The sequence below is a fragment of the Daktulosphaira vitifoliae genome, unplaced genomic scaffold, assembly GCF_025091365.1.
Source record: "Daktulosphaira vitifoliae isolate Bord-2020 unplaced genomic scaffold, ASM2509136v1 Scaffold_1, whole genome shotgun sequence".
NCBI lineage: Eukaryota > Metazoa > Arthropoda > Insecta > Hemiptera > Phylloxeridae > Daktulosphaira > Daktulosphaira vitifoliae.
Window position 1 is genome coordinate 76,146,275 of NW_026099572.1, and position 19,769 is coordinate 76,166,043.

At 25.2% G+C, this 19,769-nt stretch overlaps 1 protein-coding gene and 1 long non-coding RNA gene across 4 annotated transcripts in view; one reads left to right on the plus strand and one right to left on the minus strand.

Annotated features, from left to right (window-relative positions):
- The window catches only part of LOC126903569 (uncharacterized), a 30,107-nt gene that overhangs the window by 4,587 nt on the left and 5,751 nt on the right, over window positions 1-19,769 (minus strand). Inside the window, exons 1-3 of one of the 3 annotated variants that reach the window (XR_007703530.1) lie at window positions 8,815-9,002; window positions 6,938-7,139; window positions 2,976-3,101 (exon numbers count right to left, since the gene is read on the minus strand). This is a non-coding gene — a long non-coding RNA (uncharacterized LOC126903569). Of the gene's footprint in view, window positions 1-2,975; window positions 3,102-6,937; window positions 7,140-8,814; window positions 9,003-19,769 lie in introns of those variants that run through there. The other 2 variants (XR_007703529.1, XR_007703528.1) reach the window with 2 other exon arrangements.
- Window positions 9,202-14,479, plus strand: LOC126903548 (putative uncharacterized protein DDB_G0291812). The gene is made up of 2 exons (XM_050681749.1): window positions 9,202-9,495; window positions 11,959-14,479. The coding sequence occupies exons 1-2, from the start codon at window positions 9,414-9,416 to the stop codon at window positions 14,400-14,402; spliced, it is 2,526 nt and encodes an 841-aa protein (XP_050537706.1). The 5' UTR covers window positions 9,202-9,413; the 3' UTR covers window positions 14,403-14,479.

Consider the following 19,769-nt stretch of genomic DNA (forward strand, 5'->3'; position numbering starts at 1 on the left):
CCATCCGTTAAAGTTTTGTTCGAATTGATAAATTATGAAAAGTTTAGAAAATTCGTTTTTTGTGATCACACTAAATCATTATCTCATCTTACACGTTAAGTTACTTAACACAATCACTCAACACCTTCAATAAAACACTATGTTTATCTAATATAACTCGCGTAATACTGCAAATTTCACTTTAATTAATTACTGTATACACCGACAAAGAAATTTTCGTTAAATTTATATTGCCTATAGTAGCTTTTTAGATAATTAAAATCGCTATGCAAACATCTACATTTTTTTCATGATGATCACATGAATTGATTCAATTTAAATAAATTTTAAATATTTTTACTTTTTTTTTTAAATTTAATTTTACAGTTTTAACACGAACTTGTTATTTATTTCACTATACAATGGAGTTAACGAATAAAATATATTTGTATTTGTTTTGCAAAATAAAAGTATGAAGCAGATTCCATTGTATTTTCAGTGTCCGAAAATGATGGCGTTTTTCTGCTTCAACAATTGCGAGTAACGCATAATAGTGCTCATGGTAAAAAAAGAAAAGTATGCGAAGATTCCATGTTTTGATAAATATGTTAGTATTGTATTAAAAAAACAAACAAAATTCTTCGTTTATACTTGAAAGGAAAAATGTAATAAAAAATTATTTGCTTTGAATATCTCCAAATGGATAACAAAATATTCAGTAATCTATATAATAACAAATTTTGAATTTATTTTCAAAATGACACAACATGTTTTACATGCCATTTAAGAGTACTAAATGTAATTTCTCTTATTCTATTTAAAATTTAAAAAATATTTGAATACATTTATTATAATATTCCAAATTTATTATTATTATATATTTAATGAAATAAATTTGTTTTACAAAACATAAATAATAAAATTCTTAATGTTTTAATTATTTTTATTTCAGCACTTGTAGAATTATATATCCTGAAGATACACATTATTATGTTAAAGTATTCATTTAAGTAAAACGTTCTTAACGCATATACATGAACACTTATATAAACTGTATTGATTATTTAAATCTACACACCTCTTTAATTTACTTACAGAAAATTTTACTTGCTCTTTCTTGTATTAAGCAAATTGGAAAGACACTAAACAATATATTTACCGTTTCATTATTTATAATTTTGTATTTTTTATTCGCAGAAAAATAAATCGATAAGAGGCTTTAACTTTTTGATAGGATTTCTCCTTGCATTAGGATTTAAAATATAATAACTAGAATATTATCAGTTTAATTGTAAGTACGATTTTACTATAATATTAACAGCTTATGCATAATAATATTTTAGTAACAATACTGTACGTCATAAAAGATTTTAATCCTTTCGCGGTAAATCCCTTAATTAAAAACTTACAACCATTTTTTTTTATCTCTGAGAATCTTTAAAGCGTCTTCAAAGAAACCGTTTCGGTTGCCATTGAAGACTTACTACAATATTAACCTTAAGTATTAACAATGAAAGAGCTATTTATTTTGATAACTATTAATAATATTAAGTATAATTATTGAAATCTTAAACAATACATAGTATTATAGATAAAAAAATACGAGGTTTAATGTTTTATTTAAAAAATAATATTGAAATATCCAACATTGTAGTTCCAAAATATTCTAGCTTTTTTAAACCCTTTTCAAGAAATTTTAAGAAGTTATTTTTAAGTTTAAGTTTTTTAATTTTACGCGTGATATCCTCTGACAGTTATGTGCAACTTTATTATTAGTTCTTTTAAATTAAAAATAATGCAACAGTCTTTTAAAAAAATCCTAATTAAAACGTTTTAAAAATGAATATTTATAACAATTAAAAATAAATTATTAATATCTGAATTAAAAAAAAAATGTGTTAACACGCTACTATTATAAATAATATATAAAAACCCAATTTCACATGTAATTACTATTGATGTTCCAATGCAATTATGTAGATATTTTCGAGTTGTGCAAATATTCTAAATCCGCAAAATGTTGACAGTTCTTCTAAGTAGGTCACGTAAAATAGGCAGTCGATCTAATTTATAACACTCATGTATAATAGATGCTCTTATTATAAATTTATTTCATGTGATGTAGTCAGATTCAATATTTTGTTCATTTGAATTAACATAACTTCACTTCTACGTTTACGCTTACACGGGAATGTGTTATTTCAATCAATGTTTGTGACATTTGTCGTTTGTTTAAGATACATAGTAATTATATTTATGTCTAATTTTCATACCAGCGCAGTCGTGAAAATATTTCATCTACTTTTAATCACTCAGCTATTTAAATATTCTATTGATACTAATTAAAAAAACTCTACGAAGACATTTTTTAGTAAAAAAATAGTAATATCGAATTATAATCAGAAAAATTGGTTATTTGAAAATTTAGCAATATACGATCATAATTTGTTAACTGTAAGCCAAAGGTAAATTTACAGGTTTTATTAAATAATTCCTATATAGCCAATAATTAATCAAATAAATATTATTGAAATTTTTCTTTTATTGTTTCATCGCGTTCCATTAGAAAGCAATCCCAAAACTAAACTTTTATATTTTTTTTTTACAAATTATTCCATTTTTATCAAGACAATATTTATAAACATAAATTTTTTGTTTCTCTAATCCATTTTTATTTCTATAAATATCCAATAATAGTTTATTTCATTTCGTCTTAGACTTAATATTTATCATGAAATACGTCTTTTTTAATAACTGAGTAATTCATATTTCTATTACCAATATATATATATATATTTCTAAAATGCCTAAAATTAATATTTTATATGATTTGAATCAAAAACCGCAACAGAATACAGCAAAGCATAATACAAAATAAATATTCATAGTTCAAAAAAATGACTAGACATTTGTTAGTAATTGATAAATAAAACCATAGAAAAACCAGAGTTTTATTTCTAGATATACATACTGTAACAAATATTATCTATTTGTAATATAAACTTTAGCATTCATTTCATCAATGTTTTATCCAAATGCAAATTTCATGTTTTTGATCTCATACCGTTCTTTTTCTTTTACCGTATTATCTTCCATCATAGATATTGTTTGCCATAAAAATGCTTAAATCATAACATTATTTATAAATATATGTTAAATAAATTAAAACTTTTCCAGAGAAACAATAGTAATGTTTACCATCCAACACATTTTCCGTTATAACGACTATCATATTTCATGGCCATCAAATTTATAACTTTTTCTTTTAGTGTAATTTTGGTATTCTCAACCCTTAGAAATAAAAAAGTAGTACATCAGACTAGCCTGTTCCGATCATGGACGCAACAAAAGCAAAAATACAGGGGGTGCTTTATTATGTAATGCTCACAAACCCGCGGGGTTACACCCTACACCTCCTAATTGTATTTCTTAAATAATTACTTAATAAAACCAATTAAAAATAAAAAACAATTTTAAAACTCAGATCAAGTCCGCGTGTCATATGGCATTAATATTTAAAAATGTTTTTATATTCATTAACGTGTTATTTTTATATTTTTTTATTAAAAAAAAAATACAGTGTGTATATAATACATAATAAGTATTTAAGATAAAACAATATATACAAAAAAAAAAGCTTCGAAAGTCTTGCGAAGAGTCCATCCAATGACGGAACTCCTACTAACATTAACTTAATACAAGTTTTATATTAAATAATTAAGGATGAAGCCTATTACAAATATAATAACATTTATAACTGAAGGAGGACTCTATACCAAGATTTTTTAAATCGGCAAGGAGGTTTGTCTGGGATAGAGAGTGAGGATAGATTTTTAATAAGAGGATCTGGATGATGTTGGAGACGGTTGTGAAAGTGATTATAACGAGAGATAGCAGTTTGTTTTACAGTAGTAATGTGGAGGTCTTTGTGAATTGTTTTGTTTGATATATAGAGTGGAGCGTTAAGAATTTGACGAAAGCCTTTGGATTGTAAACCTTGAATTTTGTTAATATTTGATTTTTTCGCTGCACCCCACAGCTCAATACCGAACGATCGCATCGGTTTGATAAAGCTTTTATATGTTATGAGTTTAATGTGCAAGTTAGTTATGGCATTTTTGTGGAATAATGGTTGGAGTATTCTAAGCCGTTGGTTTACACTTATTATTTTTGCATGAATGTGTGGCGACCAGTTAAGTTTACTGTCGAAGATAAGATCAAGATATTTAACATTATTTGAAGAAGGAACAGAACTGTCATTAATAAAAACTTGGGGGGGGATTGTTATGACAAAGAGTAAAAGTAATATGAGAGGATTTATTTTCGTTTAGCATGACTCGCCATTTCTGGCACCAATCGTACATGCAGTTTAGGTGTAATTATAGTTGAGCAGCAGCAATGTTATGGTTTTATGAATTGAAATAAGTACTTTGTCATCCGCATAGTCTGCCACCTGGATATTGACAGTTGTTGGTTGGTCAGCAGTGTAAATATTAAATAGTAAAGGGAGGCTATTGCACCTTGGGGAACGCCGGATTTTATTAGATGTAAAGGGGAAATTTGTATGCCGACTTTTGTTGCAAAGGTGCGGTCTTCCATATAGGACTTATAAAAAATGAAATAGGAAGGCGGAAGAATGTCACGGAGTTTGAGTAGAAGGCCTCGATACCAAACTCTATCAAACGCTTGTGAGATGTCAAGCATTACAGAAGAACAATAAAGTTTGTTTTCCAAACAAGAGGCATTAACGTGTAAAACGAGTATTTAAAGTGATTATTTCCCAGTAATTTCAAATGTACATAAATGAATTTACATTTGATATCAAAGTTAATGCTATGAATTCTCGTTTTTTTTGATAACGTTGCGAGTCTATATTTTTAATATATTTTGTTGGTATAAACCATAGGATATTACTGAATGGTATAAACTTAGGATTCGCCTTATCATCATATTTTTAGTGAATACAAAAATAACCACAAACAATTTTTAAATTGCTTTAAAAATGTTTTTTACTTTATATATTTACTGTCAGCTACTGATAATAAAAATCCTTCGTGAAATAAGAAAAAGTTATTTTCACATAATTTGATTGTGGGTGCCGAATTAGAGATTGAGGTGTTGCAGCACCCCCCTAGTTGTGCACATGATTCCGATCATTGAACTTTCGAGTTGGATCGAACTGAAACAAAAATGTCATTTGATCGAACCGAATCAGACGTTTACTTAAAGCACAACAAATCAAACTAGACTGGTAAAAAGTTACAAATAAACTTTTAATTTTCAATGGATATTGTTCATTTTAATTAGCTAGAAATGTTTGAACAAAAAATATAGTATTTCGTTATTTAAATTAATTCGAATAAATTAAAATTGCATTTCATTGTAAATCAATTATTACGTTTACTATGATTATTTTTAATAAAATGGGTCAATAAAATGCAAGAGGTAGAAAATGAAAATACCAATTAATTCATGTGTCCTTGCGGCCGCCTTGTGCTCTACATATCAAGTTTGAACAACTTAACAGTTGATATACTTGATATTGATATTACAACAGTGTATGATGAGTTGCATAGTTTGCATACTGTTATAATATCCGTTTTCACGTCACACATAAATACCCCCAACCACATGAGTAAGTGCATAAGCATGTCAATCGAGACAACGACGATAATCTGATGAAATACTAAACAATTAAAAGGGATAACGTTCGTTTAGAGACCTTTAAATAATTGTGAGTCAACAAAGTTCATAATAATTGATAAACCATTATCATTCTATACTTTCAAAAGACAGGTGATGATTTTTTGAAAGACTCTTTTTTTAATTCTTTGTAATAAAATATCGTTATAAGTTTTATAAAAAGTTGAATTTCCATTAAAATGTACAATATTAATTATAATTAATAAAATAATTTTTTTATGAATAATTCTAAAATTGATTTATAAAATTTTTAATTTATCAATCCCAATCTTACTCAACTCTATATAAATAACTTCATGCACATTTTTCTTTTTATGATTTTGTTTGCTTCTATTTTAAATTTTATTTTCCAGTAAGTTTCCAGTGGAAATTAAATAACGCGATGAACTAAGAAATAAAAATAAATTACAATGCAACGAGAAAATGAACAAAATATATTGTATAACTTAACGTTAAAAAAAAAACAAGAAGTAAAAAATGTAATCTTCTATGCCTTTTAGGTTGTTGCTTTAAATTACCGTCCGACACTTCTTATTACATTCACGAAGAACAAAAAAAATTGAACCTTAAGTAGTCTGGGCAACAGTAGCGAAGATACAAAAAAAAGTAAGGGAGGAAAATTACTTTAATGATTAATAAACATTTTAATTTCTGTACTGGTAAAGGTTAATAATTATATTGATATTTAAGTATAATAGTGAAGGTAAAATAACAATAATTGAATCATAGTGTTATTTATTTCTAACGATGGTTTTTTCTTCGAGATACCAGAAGACCAATGGTTTTTTCAGTGGACCAAAATAACCTATTTAGTCGTAAGAATTAGTTTTTAAAATCCTTTATTTTTACTTATCGCTTTATTTAAAAATAATATAAGCCTTATTTTAGGTAATTTTTGCCCCCGTCAACCCGCTTATTAATGGCTATTGATATTAGTAAGAGCGGTGAAACAAGTATGCAGACAAAACTAAAAATACTATTTTTAGTAATCAAAACTGATTATATTATTAATGCAAAAATACTGAAAGAATATTTAATACCTAACTGCATATCATCCAACAAATGGCAATAATTACTCTACGAACTACTATTTTATCATACTTTCTGATCTATTTAGTATAAAAGCTATTTTACATTAGTGAAAAATCATCATTCCATTTTTGTTAGTAAAAATCATTTATTTATTTAAATGCTCTTTTTTTTTAATGGTTGAATGTATATTAAATTTTGTTTCTATATCTGAATATACGATTACCTTTGAATGGAGTAGTTTGCATTAACAATTAGTGGTATAAATTTAACGTCCATAAGTAACTGTAATCCTTTTTATGCACAGCGTAAAAAGGACAAGGTCTATAATTTAAGTTAAAAACATTTATTCGTGACATTTCAGCAATCAATGTTTAATGTTTAGTCAATTGATAATTAATTCAAATCTTTAACTTACAGCCGTCTACCTGTAATTAAAAAAAAATCTTTGAATAATTAGCCAGTCTATGTCTAAACTCATATTTTATACATTAAAATTGCTTTAGTTTCAAAGTTGTTTTTATGTACTTAGTATCCCTCAATTTTTCCCACATTATACTTTTGGCTTAAAGTTGTGTACTAACGTACCTTCTACAAACTTGCCTTTACGAAAACTCTTAATGCATATATATAAACTTTGTAAATAGATTTCTGAGATAAATTTATCTAAGAGCAAGTAATTAACTTTAGTCAAATATCAAGGGCACGCAAGCAAAATAAAAATTAACAGGGACTTAATAATAATTAGATGAGGCAAATGAAACACTAATAGTGTTAACACTAAATTATGGTATTTTTATTGATTTGAATTCGTATTCTAAATAACTTAACTAAAATAGACTAGATTTAAATATTGACCATAACCTTGAATGAAAATATAAACGATAAAAGGTTATATGACAATAATTATCGATATATGAGTTACTTTATTGTTTTAAACCAATGTTTATACTCAAAAATCTAAATCAGAAAAATTAATCTAATATAAATTTACTTTAGTAATGGTGTTATTTCTCATTCACTGGTCATTATTAAAATGAAAAAATGAACTGATGATGCATATATTAAAAAAATGTATACAAGGTCCGATAGTTTATGTAAATAAATGAAGGAATTTATCCTTTGATTAAAAAAAAAAACATGAAAAATTAAAAATTGTGCAATGAAAAAACTATAGAATCTCTGATAACTTTTGAAGTAAATTAAGCCTACAAATAAATCTCAATGGATATTATTTTTTTAATTAAAAACAAAACTTCTCACCTATGTTTTCTTCTATCATTCACTTTAACTATAGAATTGACTGATAAAAAAATAAATAAATATAATGATTTATACATTACACAAAGTTCTATCGAGAGTAGATCACTATTTTCAACAGAAAATTTCATTTAAATAATAAAAATAGTAACACAACACAAATGATTTTTGTTTTTAGGTATATTTTTGTACAAAGTAATGTAATTTATTTATATTAATAAACTTCAATGAACTATTTAAAATGTAAACAAATTGTTTTATAAAACATTACGAAATATTAATTACACTCAAGTACAGGAGCAAAATATATGTCGAATGTATAGCATGTACATATTTTATTTTTAAATAATAAGGTTATGCAATAATGCAGTCAGTAACAGAAACTGCTATGTTTCAACAATTAGTTTTTTCAATAAGAAGTAAATCAAATAGAATTTTTAATAACTTGATGATTGAACTCAAAATACAATCCAAGTTAATCACTAATTATTTTTTGTGGTCACCTCAAAAGGTTTGTACGATTCGTAAGATAGAATGAAAATTATTTACAAACACATAACAGTAATTTTCAATTTTGAACAGCCAAAATTATTTCGCGTACATTCATATACGTGTTAAATCTATTTTGACTGGTAGATTTCATGAATGGTGTCAAAAAAGAAAAACATGCGTATGAAGTTTTAAGACTATGAAAAGTGCTTTACATTTCTTTACTCTCAATAAGAAATACAACTCATTAAATTTGTTTTTCCAAAAAATCTACTCTTTGGCTGAGGAGCAACGTGTGTTTATAATTTCTACTACTTTTAATTGTATTGAAAGCATTTACCAACTAATACTAACTAGAGTGCAAAGTTAATTTTATTGAATCAGTGCGTAAACCTCCATTGTGATCAGGTGATTGTTTATGAAGCCTGTTGATGTCTTCGCTTGATATTAAAAGAGCACAAAACAAACACTCGTATTATGTTATTAAAATCGTTGAGTTACTCTTCCGCTTGTTGGGAAGAAAAACATTAAGTATTAGAGTATTGTTGTCCAAAATTTCAATGTATATACTATGCACAGTGTTAAAAAATAAACAACTGCTGTTAATTTTATTACATCAATGGGTTGTTATAACTGTGTGTATGTCCGGATTTTAGTCATCGCTATTTATTTGCTTGTTACTATAAGTATGAGTGTGTATAAAAAAATGTAAAATTAAACAGAGTGAAATTCTACAAAATTGCTGACATACAAAAAACGTACGGGAGTTTTTGCTTGTGCTTGTTTGACCCAACGGACAATAATTGAATTCGCGTTTATTGTTGAGTTAGTGTTACGATTATGATGGCTGTCAATTAAAATAAAAACCGAAAACAACGCGATCGGTTTTTTTGTTCGAAATAAATGATTCATTCTCCATTACAATATATTTCCACATCAATTATTAATAAATAATGGATATAAGAATAATTGCCATAGTTTTACTGACTTTTTTATATGGTCTACAAGTGTTAGGAAATGTCATTGAGCGTAACGGTAAGCTAAAATATGTCTAATTATTATAATATCCTTCACTAAGTATTCATCTTATAAAATATTCATTTTCAAACCTTACGTTTTCCTTAGTTTAACTTAAAATTAAAAGTAATGATGGCAGTCATCATTTATTTAAGAATATACCAAATACAAATAACGATAAATTATTCAAATTTTTTAACAGCATTTTCGAAATTTTAGGTAATATTTTTGTGAAATCAAATAGCTAATTACTATTATTTTTTTTAATTGTTTATAATCTTAAACACTTTTTAAGTTTGGACTGGAATTGAATTATGAAATCATTTTTTTTTATCTTAAAAAAAAGATACAATCAATATAAAATATACAATATGTACTGATGATAAAAAATATTATATATTATTTATTATTAATATTGTATGGAAATAACTTTGAAAAAATAATAACTTCTGGAGAGGCCGTCCAGTGACGAGACTCCGACTGATTTTAATAATTTAGTAAAGATCTATTATAACTTAATTAATTTTACAACTGAAGTAAATTCCTACTCCAAGATCATTTTAGGCGATGTGGAGGATTATCAGGTATTTTTGTGAGGATAGGGTTTTAATGAGAGGATTTGGATAATTTTGGAGTCTGTTATGGAAGTTTTTACATCTGCTATTTGTTTTACGGTAAGGAGTTGGAAGTTATGGATAGTTTCATTTAATATCTAAGGAGGGTATTATGAAATAATAATATTATAATATATTGAAATTTAAATGATTACCTACTGAACTTCTTGGTTATCAAATATGTATATCTTAATTTGAAAGTTAATAAACACGTGTATATATTTATCTATAGTTTTAAGTAAATAAATATTTTACCATTTAGAGAATTCAATTTTATTTTTATAAGTTCATTTCTAAACTTTGTTTGATGTTTATTCTTTTTTAATATTACTATTTAATGAACTATTAATTTAAAAAAATGAATAGTTGGTAATAATTACCCGAAACTACATAAGAAATGAGTTGTATATAACATTGAATGAACTAATTAAGATTTTTTTTTTAATTTCATTTCTTTAAATTTCTTAAACGAAAAATTTAGTAAAAATATTGATATATATTAATACGAAAATTCATACTATAAACACCTGTTGAGTAATAAACTCCAAGTATCCTTCTGTATTAACTAGTTAGTTATTACCATAAAAAATCTTGTATTAAAAGCATTTTACTGACTATTAGTTCTAATATATATCAAAAGAAATTGTTTTAACTAACTGTCTTATTTTAATTTTATCCAGTTAACTTAGATAAGAGTATCTATATATAGTTTTATAATACATAAATGTATATGGATTTAATTTTTCTTTTATTTAAAATTTTTAAATGTATCCATATCAAAGGTTTAGATACATCAAAGTTCTAAATGTTTCTGATTTTACTAAAAAAATTAAAGTATTTGACCCGAGGGAAATTTGAAGGCTTACAAACTAACTTTTTTCAAACTAAAATAATGTCTGAAGATAAAATATAAAGGTAAAAATATTAAAATATTAGTACTACCTTAATTTAAAGTTCATATATATATTCTGACATATAAGTTTATAAAAATGTTTGTACTTCAGGTATAATATTTAGATACAACCAAATCTGTAAAAATTATATTTGGCAAATTTAAATAATTTTTATAATTTCGTTTATTCAAATTAAAATTTTAATAATTGCATGTTTACAAGTATAATAAAATGTTTTTTTGAAGTATTAAATAAATAATTATTTTTTATTAATTAAGTTTATTTTATTTTTCGAGGAAAATATTTTTTAATAAATAAATTAAAAAAATTATTTTCATAACACAAAAATTAATACTACATTTCAATTCCTAAGAAATTACTATTCTTTTTCTGAATAATATCTAAAAAATTTAATTGCTTATGCTAAGTTTTGACCAAAAAAAATTTTTTTAATGCAAAAATTGACGTGTATAACATATGATAACTATCAATGTAGCTATGTTTTGATATGTCAAAGTAAATATTATCTATAACTGGAAAAAAGATAACGATTGATTACTTACAATTATATTTGTATAGCCAAATAAGAAATATTAAAAATAATCACATCTCTTTATTATTTTACAAGTGTTTTTTTTTAAGTCATCACTAAACGAGTAACTCGATTTATATTTCAGTGACAGATGAGTGAAATTATATTATATCATCATAATTGCAAATAAAAAATTAACTTTACAATTTTTTATCATTTAATACTAAAAAAAATAGAGAACAATAGATTTTTGTTTTTTTATTCAACATAATACATATCTACGTAAAAAAATATTACAAATTTTTGAATAGATTAAGACTAATTTGTACAAATAAGATTAATATATTAATTTAACAATAAATTATTCTTTATAAAAATATCATATATTAAAAATTACAGTTATACTTAAAAATATAATTAATTACTTATTAACATTTTTCAGAACTCGAAGAGAAAAGATTTCAAGCATGGTTTGATGATTTTACACAAAACTATAATTCTAATAACCTACAGCCATATCCATCAACAAATTCAAAACACATACAACGTATTTATAAAAAATCTAAAAAGCAAACATTTGTTCCAAGTTATCCAGAGAAATTTAACGCTCCATTACCAATATATCCATTTTTTTTGAATCCTCAATATCAAGAAACTATTTACACCGACTACGTACCTTTACAGTATAATACAGCCACACATTTAATACCTGTGCCAGAATTAGTGTATCCACAAGAGGAAAGTCACCACCGTGTTATTATACCTTTCAATAACCCTTATCCTATTCTTTATGGACATTCAACAGTATCAGAGGGTTTAAAACCTGATGATTACTTTACATCAGTAGATACTACACACATTCCAATAACTAATCCTAATATACATTGCCCTTATGACATAAATAATGGCGATAGTATTGAACTATTGCATACTATTAATAATAATTCAGGAGAAAATGGTGACGAACATGCAGAAAATAACGTTCATTTACAAATATTGGAACCTATAAAAAAACCTACTCATGTTGGAATTGAGTCAAATGAAAATTTCAATAACTATGACAAACAAAAACCAGTAAAAGATTTAAAAATTATTGAAAATACTCCATCCCCCGATAAAATTGAAATACCATTGATATCAAATATTAATGAAAACCACGAAGAAATTGGAAGTCAAGTAGAAGAAAACCATGTTCACCCACAAGTAGTGTTATCAAGTTCAGAAAAACCTATACCAGAGGAATTTACCATTAAAAATCAGGAAAACAAGCCAATTACTACTCAAGATGGCAAAATAATTAACATTTCTCAAAATATTTCACCTAATGAAGAACATGTACAGCCGTCCAATATAGTTGAAGTAAATATTCCAACTCCATCTCCAACAATTAACAAATATACTTTGGGACCAAATTTATTTAATATACAGACTACACAAAATATACATGATCATTTAAATATTGGAGAAAATGACAAATTAGATGTAAGATTTCCTATAATAAATATTCCTTTATCAGAAAATTTAGTTCAAAATTCAAAAACTACAGAAGTGCCTTATGATTTAAAACAAAATACAATACAAATATCAAATGTAAAAGAAAAACTTCCAGAAACAAACACAAATGTTGCAGAAGCATTAAATAAAATCATAAAATCCGACTTCAAACCTGAAACAGAATTTTCAAACACTGATGGAAAATATGATGTTGGCGTATTTTTGTCAACAATATCATCTTTACCTAAAATTCAAGAAACAACAACATTTTCCTCTTTACCATCGGTTACTACAAAAATAATAGATGAAAAAGATTATTTAGAAAATAATAGACAAAAAGCAAACGACGAAGATGATTTATCCGATTTATCAATTTTAATTCCTTCATCTACTTCGTCGAGTATATTTCCATATTACCAATCACCACAAACAGAGGACAGTATAACAGAATCCTCTGAATTTTCAACTTTAACACCTTCCACACAAGCAACATATTACTTTTCAGTACCTCAAGAATTTAGTAAGGTTTATACTTTCAGCTCCACTACAACAGATGAAACTACTTCAGTTCCTACTATATCTTCAAATCAATATTACAGCACTGAACATTTTAAGTCAGCTGAAGCGTTACAGATTTCGAGCCTTAAAAAAGAAATTATTAATAATTCTTCATCAAATAAAAATACACACGAATCAAACATAAGCAGTTATAAAGACACAGTACAGCCATTGGAAAACTCAGATGATCACGATGACACCGATGACTCTGATGACTCCGATGACTCCGATGACTCCGGTGACTCTGATGGCCGAATAGAGCAAAAATTATCTAATCCTACTTTATCACCTGAATGCCAATCATCTCAAAATAGTAAAAATAACGATAACTCATGTTATAATAATGAGTATATGATTGGTCGATCTAGTGGTCATTCAAGACTATCAGCAAAAATACCAAAATTAATAATACCAACGAAAATTAAACCACCATTACACGTTTTACCCAAACACATTCTACCTAAAATACATCCAAAACTACATCATATTGGTCGAGATTCAGAAGACAATGAAGATAGAGATGAGCATAATACAGAATCACCCGAAATTGATGAGATTAACACAGCAAAGTTATACACTACAGTATCGAAACAATATACACCAAACAATCACGGCACGCCAGAACAAATAGAAATTCTATTGAAAAAATTATCCAAATACTTCAAACCTGAATACGAAAGCCAAATTTTGACAAAACAAAATAACTTACGAATGTTGTCCCATCCAGAAGATAAAGAATTAGTTATAATTCTACCGTGGGTATTGTCAGAACCATATAAAAATTTGGCACAAAAAAAACAAATAGAAATTATTAATTACAATGGGACTGAATAAAAAAATTGATAAATCATGTGAAAATATTTTTTATGCAAAATGTTTTTATAAAAAAATAAAAAAATCATTTCATTTTATTTGTATTTTGATTTGTTGTCAAAAATAATATAAATAAAATCGGATTGGAATATCCGGTGTACAAAAAATATAAATTAAAAGATTTCAAGATTTCCAGAATATTTTCATAATTTTAGTTGAAAAAAAAATTAAAACATTTTCTAATGTTCACACTTCTCTCGTACATCGATTAATCATTAAATTTTCAAAACTGAGCACACAATGAGATAGGCACAATGGAAAAATAATAAAAATACTTTATGATAAAATTAATACCTTTTTAGTTTCCGATCAAAATTGAAAACTACATATTAAATATTAAATACAAGTTGATAATTTCAACTACAAAAATTATTTAAAATTTTATTATTTCGCTAAATAACTAGAAAATTCGTTAGCATTAATAAGTTTGGATTCATAGTTACATTATTTTAATTTGAATCACAGTTGATAAATATATGCGACGTTATAAATTATATGGAACTTTAATGATTTATGAATAAATTATTTCTTGAAATCAAAATAAATTTAAAACAATACATAAATTGTCGTTAAGTAGAATTATGTTTAAAGTTAACATCGATAAGTCTACTTAGAGTTTGTTCAAGTATATTTCTATAAGGACTGCGATTTACATTTCCAGAAAAGCATTATTTGTAATCGCCAACACCATATTTATAGTATCTTCTGCATACTTTTGACATTCACGATAACTAACTATTGAAAGTTTCAACATTCTTAACTTTTACACATTCACTTGTTTTCTTATGTACAATAGATTCAGAAGTAAAAATTACACAAAAAGTTATAACATTGATAAGTAATATATTTCTTAATAATTGACTTTTACCCTGGTGCGTTTTAAATCAGTTTTCGTGTATATTTTCATTGCAAAAACAATACCTCGTTTCTCGAATACTTATCTCTGTTCGAAAACACTCAAAGTCCGTCAAAATTTATAAAAATATATAACTATATATTATTTTAAAACTTATATAAAATTAAAAACTATTTAAATTTATTCAAAAAAAATATTAAAACCATTGGCACGCTAACGCGAGGAGAGAGGATAATGGAGAAATAATCCTTCTCGCGAAAAATACGTTTTTAAGTTACAATTTTTAGAGAAGGTAGCAAAATAATTCCATATGTATATCTTCTATGATAAAACCAGAGAACGTCTATGCATTACACTTAAGCTTAATGGAAATATTTGTGAAAGGTAACACATGGAAAAAATTCTGTATTAAAAAGATACAAATTTTGTAACTTAATTTTTATTATTTCCGTGATGTAATAAATAATTTAAAAAACATAAAACATATTCTTTTCAGAAGTCAGTAAAATCTTGCGTTATATAATTTCTAGATAAAAAATTTCTCCTATTTAAAATAGTATCGACTTGAAAATATAAAATAAAAAAATATGTATAACTAGTTAATAAAAAAGAATATGACTGGTCAATAACAAATTTTTACACCTATTATAAAATACATAAACACTTTTATATTAAGGCAGGAGATTTAGTGTAGTTTAAAAATGCTTAGTGATAAAAATAAACAAATCGGCGCTTCACCTTCAATCGTAATAGTAAAGTTTTAATAAATTCCAAAATACTGATTAAAATATGTTTTGACCAGTAATGTTCTTATGTGTTAACCCTTTGAGTTTCAACTGCCATCTGTAGGGCATAACTTTTTTTAATCGTTTTTGATGTTACAAGCTATTAAATTGTCAAAAAATGATACAGTAAACACTTAAATATGCGTCTCGACGATATCTTTCAGAAGAAATTATTAAAAATGCAAATGGTTTATTACATTACGAGTCAATGTGAAAATAACGGTAGCACTGCGTAGACGTGGCATAGTTGGGACAAGTATAGATGATATCTGACAGTGATTAAAATCACTATCATAAGAAACGCTTCCGTGCAAATTTGTAGATAGCGTTTAATTTTAAGAAATTGTTGGTGGATTATTCCAAAAGCAAAATTAACTTCTATTTCATTCATTATTCCTAGTTAGTAGTTCTGTGATTTATAAGTATAATATATGATAAAATATCTATTATAGAAATTAAATATAGTATGAAATTGATGTTTAATAACTTAGTTTTGTAATTTTTACAGAAAAATTATAAAATAGTTGTTACATTTATGGCAAACGTGTATACAAATTTAAAACTTTTCAGAAGATAATTTGTGATTAATTATGAACAAATGGTATACAAGGAATTTTCATCAGAGTCAACATATATACCTTTCTAAACCCATTTTTCGTGCTGATTTCAAATATGCAATTAGATTTTTTCTATCACCACTAATTTTTGATATTATAATAATTAGCTAAAAACGAGTATTAACACATAAAAAAATAATCAAAATTATTATATAGGTAAATAGGTGAAACTAAGCACAGCATATTTGAATATCAGTATATTATAAAATACAATAGGATATAGTTTATACGGAATAACGGAATATAGTTCTGAATATATCAATTTTAGCATCTATTTAAACACCAAAAGTTATATAGAAATGATTACTAAGACTTATATTAAAACGATTTATTACAATTATTACAAAAAAAAAAAGTTCCTGATCACATATTAATATTAAAAATTACAATTTTTTATACTCATACAATTTTTTATTTAATGAGGTAGACACTAAACTAACAAGTTGAGTTGAAATAGTGTTTAAAAATTCAATATTTTTAAATTATAAATTTCCTAAAAATCAACTTTAAAGGATCAAAAAAAAATTATAAAGGAATTGTAATTTTACGCAGATTCTTTTTTAAATTAATAATAATTTGATATTATATTTGTTTTTAATACAATTTTTTCATGCGTAAATATTTGTCTAAATTTCTAAAATTAAAGGATTTTTCTAATATTTGAAGATTATGAGTTGAACAAGATTAAAATTGTATTCTTTGAAGGTATTAGTCAATTAGTCAAGTGAAAGCTTAAAAAATGAATGACAGACACAAAAACCAAATAGTAAAATATTGTAATATGTGAATAAAATATTCCTTCTTACAAGGGAACAGTACAGTGATTGAGTTCTTGATATTCATTGAATATTTTAATTCAATGTTATTTATTATTATTCATTTTTAATTTTTTTTCCACCTCAAAAAAGGATTAAGAAAAAAATTCAAAAAGTATTTTAGACTTTTGTAAGGTATTTTAAAATAAACAAAAAAGTAAGTTAAAAAGTTCTATTTTTTATACATACGTTTCAAGTTTTTAACTTCCCATATGAGGGAAATTTGTCCAATTTCAAAAAAGTATGTCGGATAAAAGAGGTATATATAATGTATTTAGAAAAAAAAATTAACGTTGATACACACATTTTTCAAAATTTTATAGCCATTAAAAGTTGAAAATATAAAATCGAAAACTTTTACACAGTAATAACATGTTTTTCACTACGGCAGCCATTTGCACATAAAAGATAAGTCGTTGGGACAATTTTTTTTTTTTTAATTTATGATACATAATGTACTATAATCTTTAATTAAATAATATGTGTTTAAAGGTCGCAGTACTTCCGGGACATTTGCAAAAGTTAAGGTGCTATTTTGAATCCCTCTGAAGGTGCGTAAAAGGTCAGCATTGCAAAAAAATGATATTATAAAAAGGACAATACCTAAGGTTATTATATAAATAAAAATTTGTTTTTATTGGTTAATTTTTGAAAAAATTATGGCAGTTTTAAGAAGAAAAAGTGATAAAAATTACCGATTCTGAAAATCGTAATTTTTTTGATGATTTTCCCCATTTATAGGAAGCGAGAAAAATGTTTTCAATTTTTAAGGGCAATGTCTTCAACTAGGTACAATTTATGATCTTTTGGCGTATCATTGAAAGAAATTGGTAATTAAGAGCTGAGATAAAGTGGCAAAAAAAACACGTCATAATAAAATTAATTCCTTCTCATCTTCGTATCAAAACTAAAAAACGAATATATTTATTTCAGAAAACTTTTATTTATGATGAGCTGATCACATAGATCTTTATAAAATTTCTGTAACTTAACTAGAAATTAATTTTCGACTCAATAGCTTAAACAGATTAAAGATAAATGTATGCTTCGATTTAAAAAAAAAACTTAAATTGATAGTNGCATTGCAAAAAAATGATATTATAAAAAGGACAATACCTAAAGTTATTATATAAATAAAAATTTTATAAAATTACTTAACTAGAAATTAATTTTCGACTCAATAGCTTAAACAGATTAAAGATAAATGTATGCTTCGATTTAAAAAAAAAACTTAAATTGATAGTATTTTAAATAGGAAACAAGGGAAGTAACAATATTTTTTTCTGGAAATTATAGAATGTAAGATACAATTAACTTCTATAAATAAACTAAAATATGTTATATACTATTAAAGATATTGTGTGTAACATAGTTAATCAATCACCATGCAAACACCTTTCTATAATAAAATTTTGAAGGGAATTACAGTATTTCACTTCTTCTCTATCTTCGATTAATTATATTATAATCTTTCTGTTGCAATCTTAATTTTATTGAATCAAGTCACTATCACTGCAACAATTTATAATGAGATACTCACAAAATGTCATATTTCTTTTAAACTTAAAGCAAGGCTATTTGCGTTTTAAATTAGTTTTATCACTGATTTAAACATAATTATATCTTACATTTTTTACATTTCATTCTTTAAGAAAAATACATGTTTTCCTTATATATGATAAAAAAAATTATATACAGAATGATCGGTTTATCATAAACTGCACAATTACTCTCAAAATAAATACAATATTGAAAAAATAAATTTATAATTTCTTTTAGTTGCATATATTTTTTTATTTATCAGCTAATAATTACTTTTTAGAATCATCCCTTATAACTGAAAGGGGTGCCAAACATTTTTTTTTAAATGGGAACATGCATATTTAACTAGCTTATAAAATATCGAAAACAACTTTTGGAAGTTATTGTCATTTTTATATCTAAGCAGGACGGGGCGATCGTTCGGGATAAGATTAATGATAAAAATAGCAACACCCACTCCTCTCCTACAGTCATTACTTTAAATTGTAAATAACTTCTGAAACACTAGTTCCAAAGTTGTTATCGACCAATTATTTTCTTAATTAGATTATTTCCTATTTTATAAGTTAGTTAAATATGCATGTTCCCATTTAAAAAAAAATGTTTGGCACCCCTTTCAGTTATAAGGGATGATTCTAAAAAGTAATTATTAGCTTATAAATAAAAAAATATATGCAACTAAAAGAAATAAAAAAAAAATGTTTACAATATTG

Excerpts from the sequence above, each read along its gene's own strand:
- LOC126903548 (XM_050681749.1), top strand. The coding sequence starts at position 9,414 with ATGGATATAAGAATAATTGCCATAGTTTTACTGACTTTTTTATATGGT. Across the intron at positions 9,496-11,958 it reads AAATGTCATTGAGCGTAACG|AACTCGAAGAGAAAAGATTT; the intron begins GTAAGCTAAAAT and ends AACATTTTTCAG.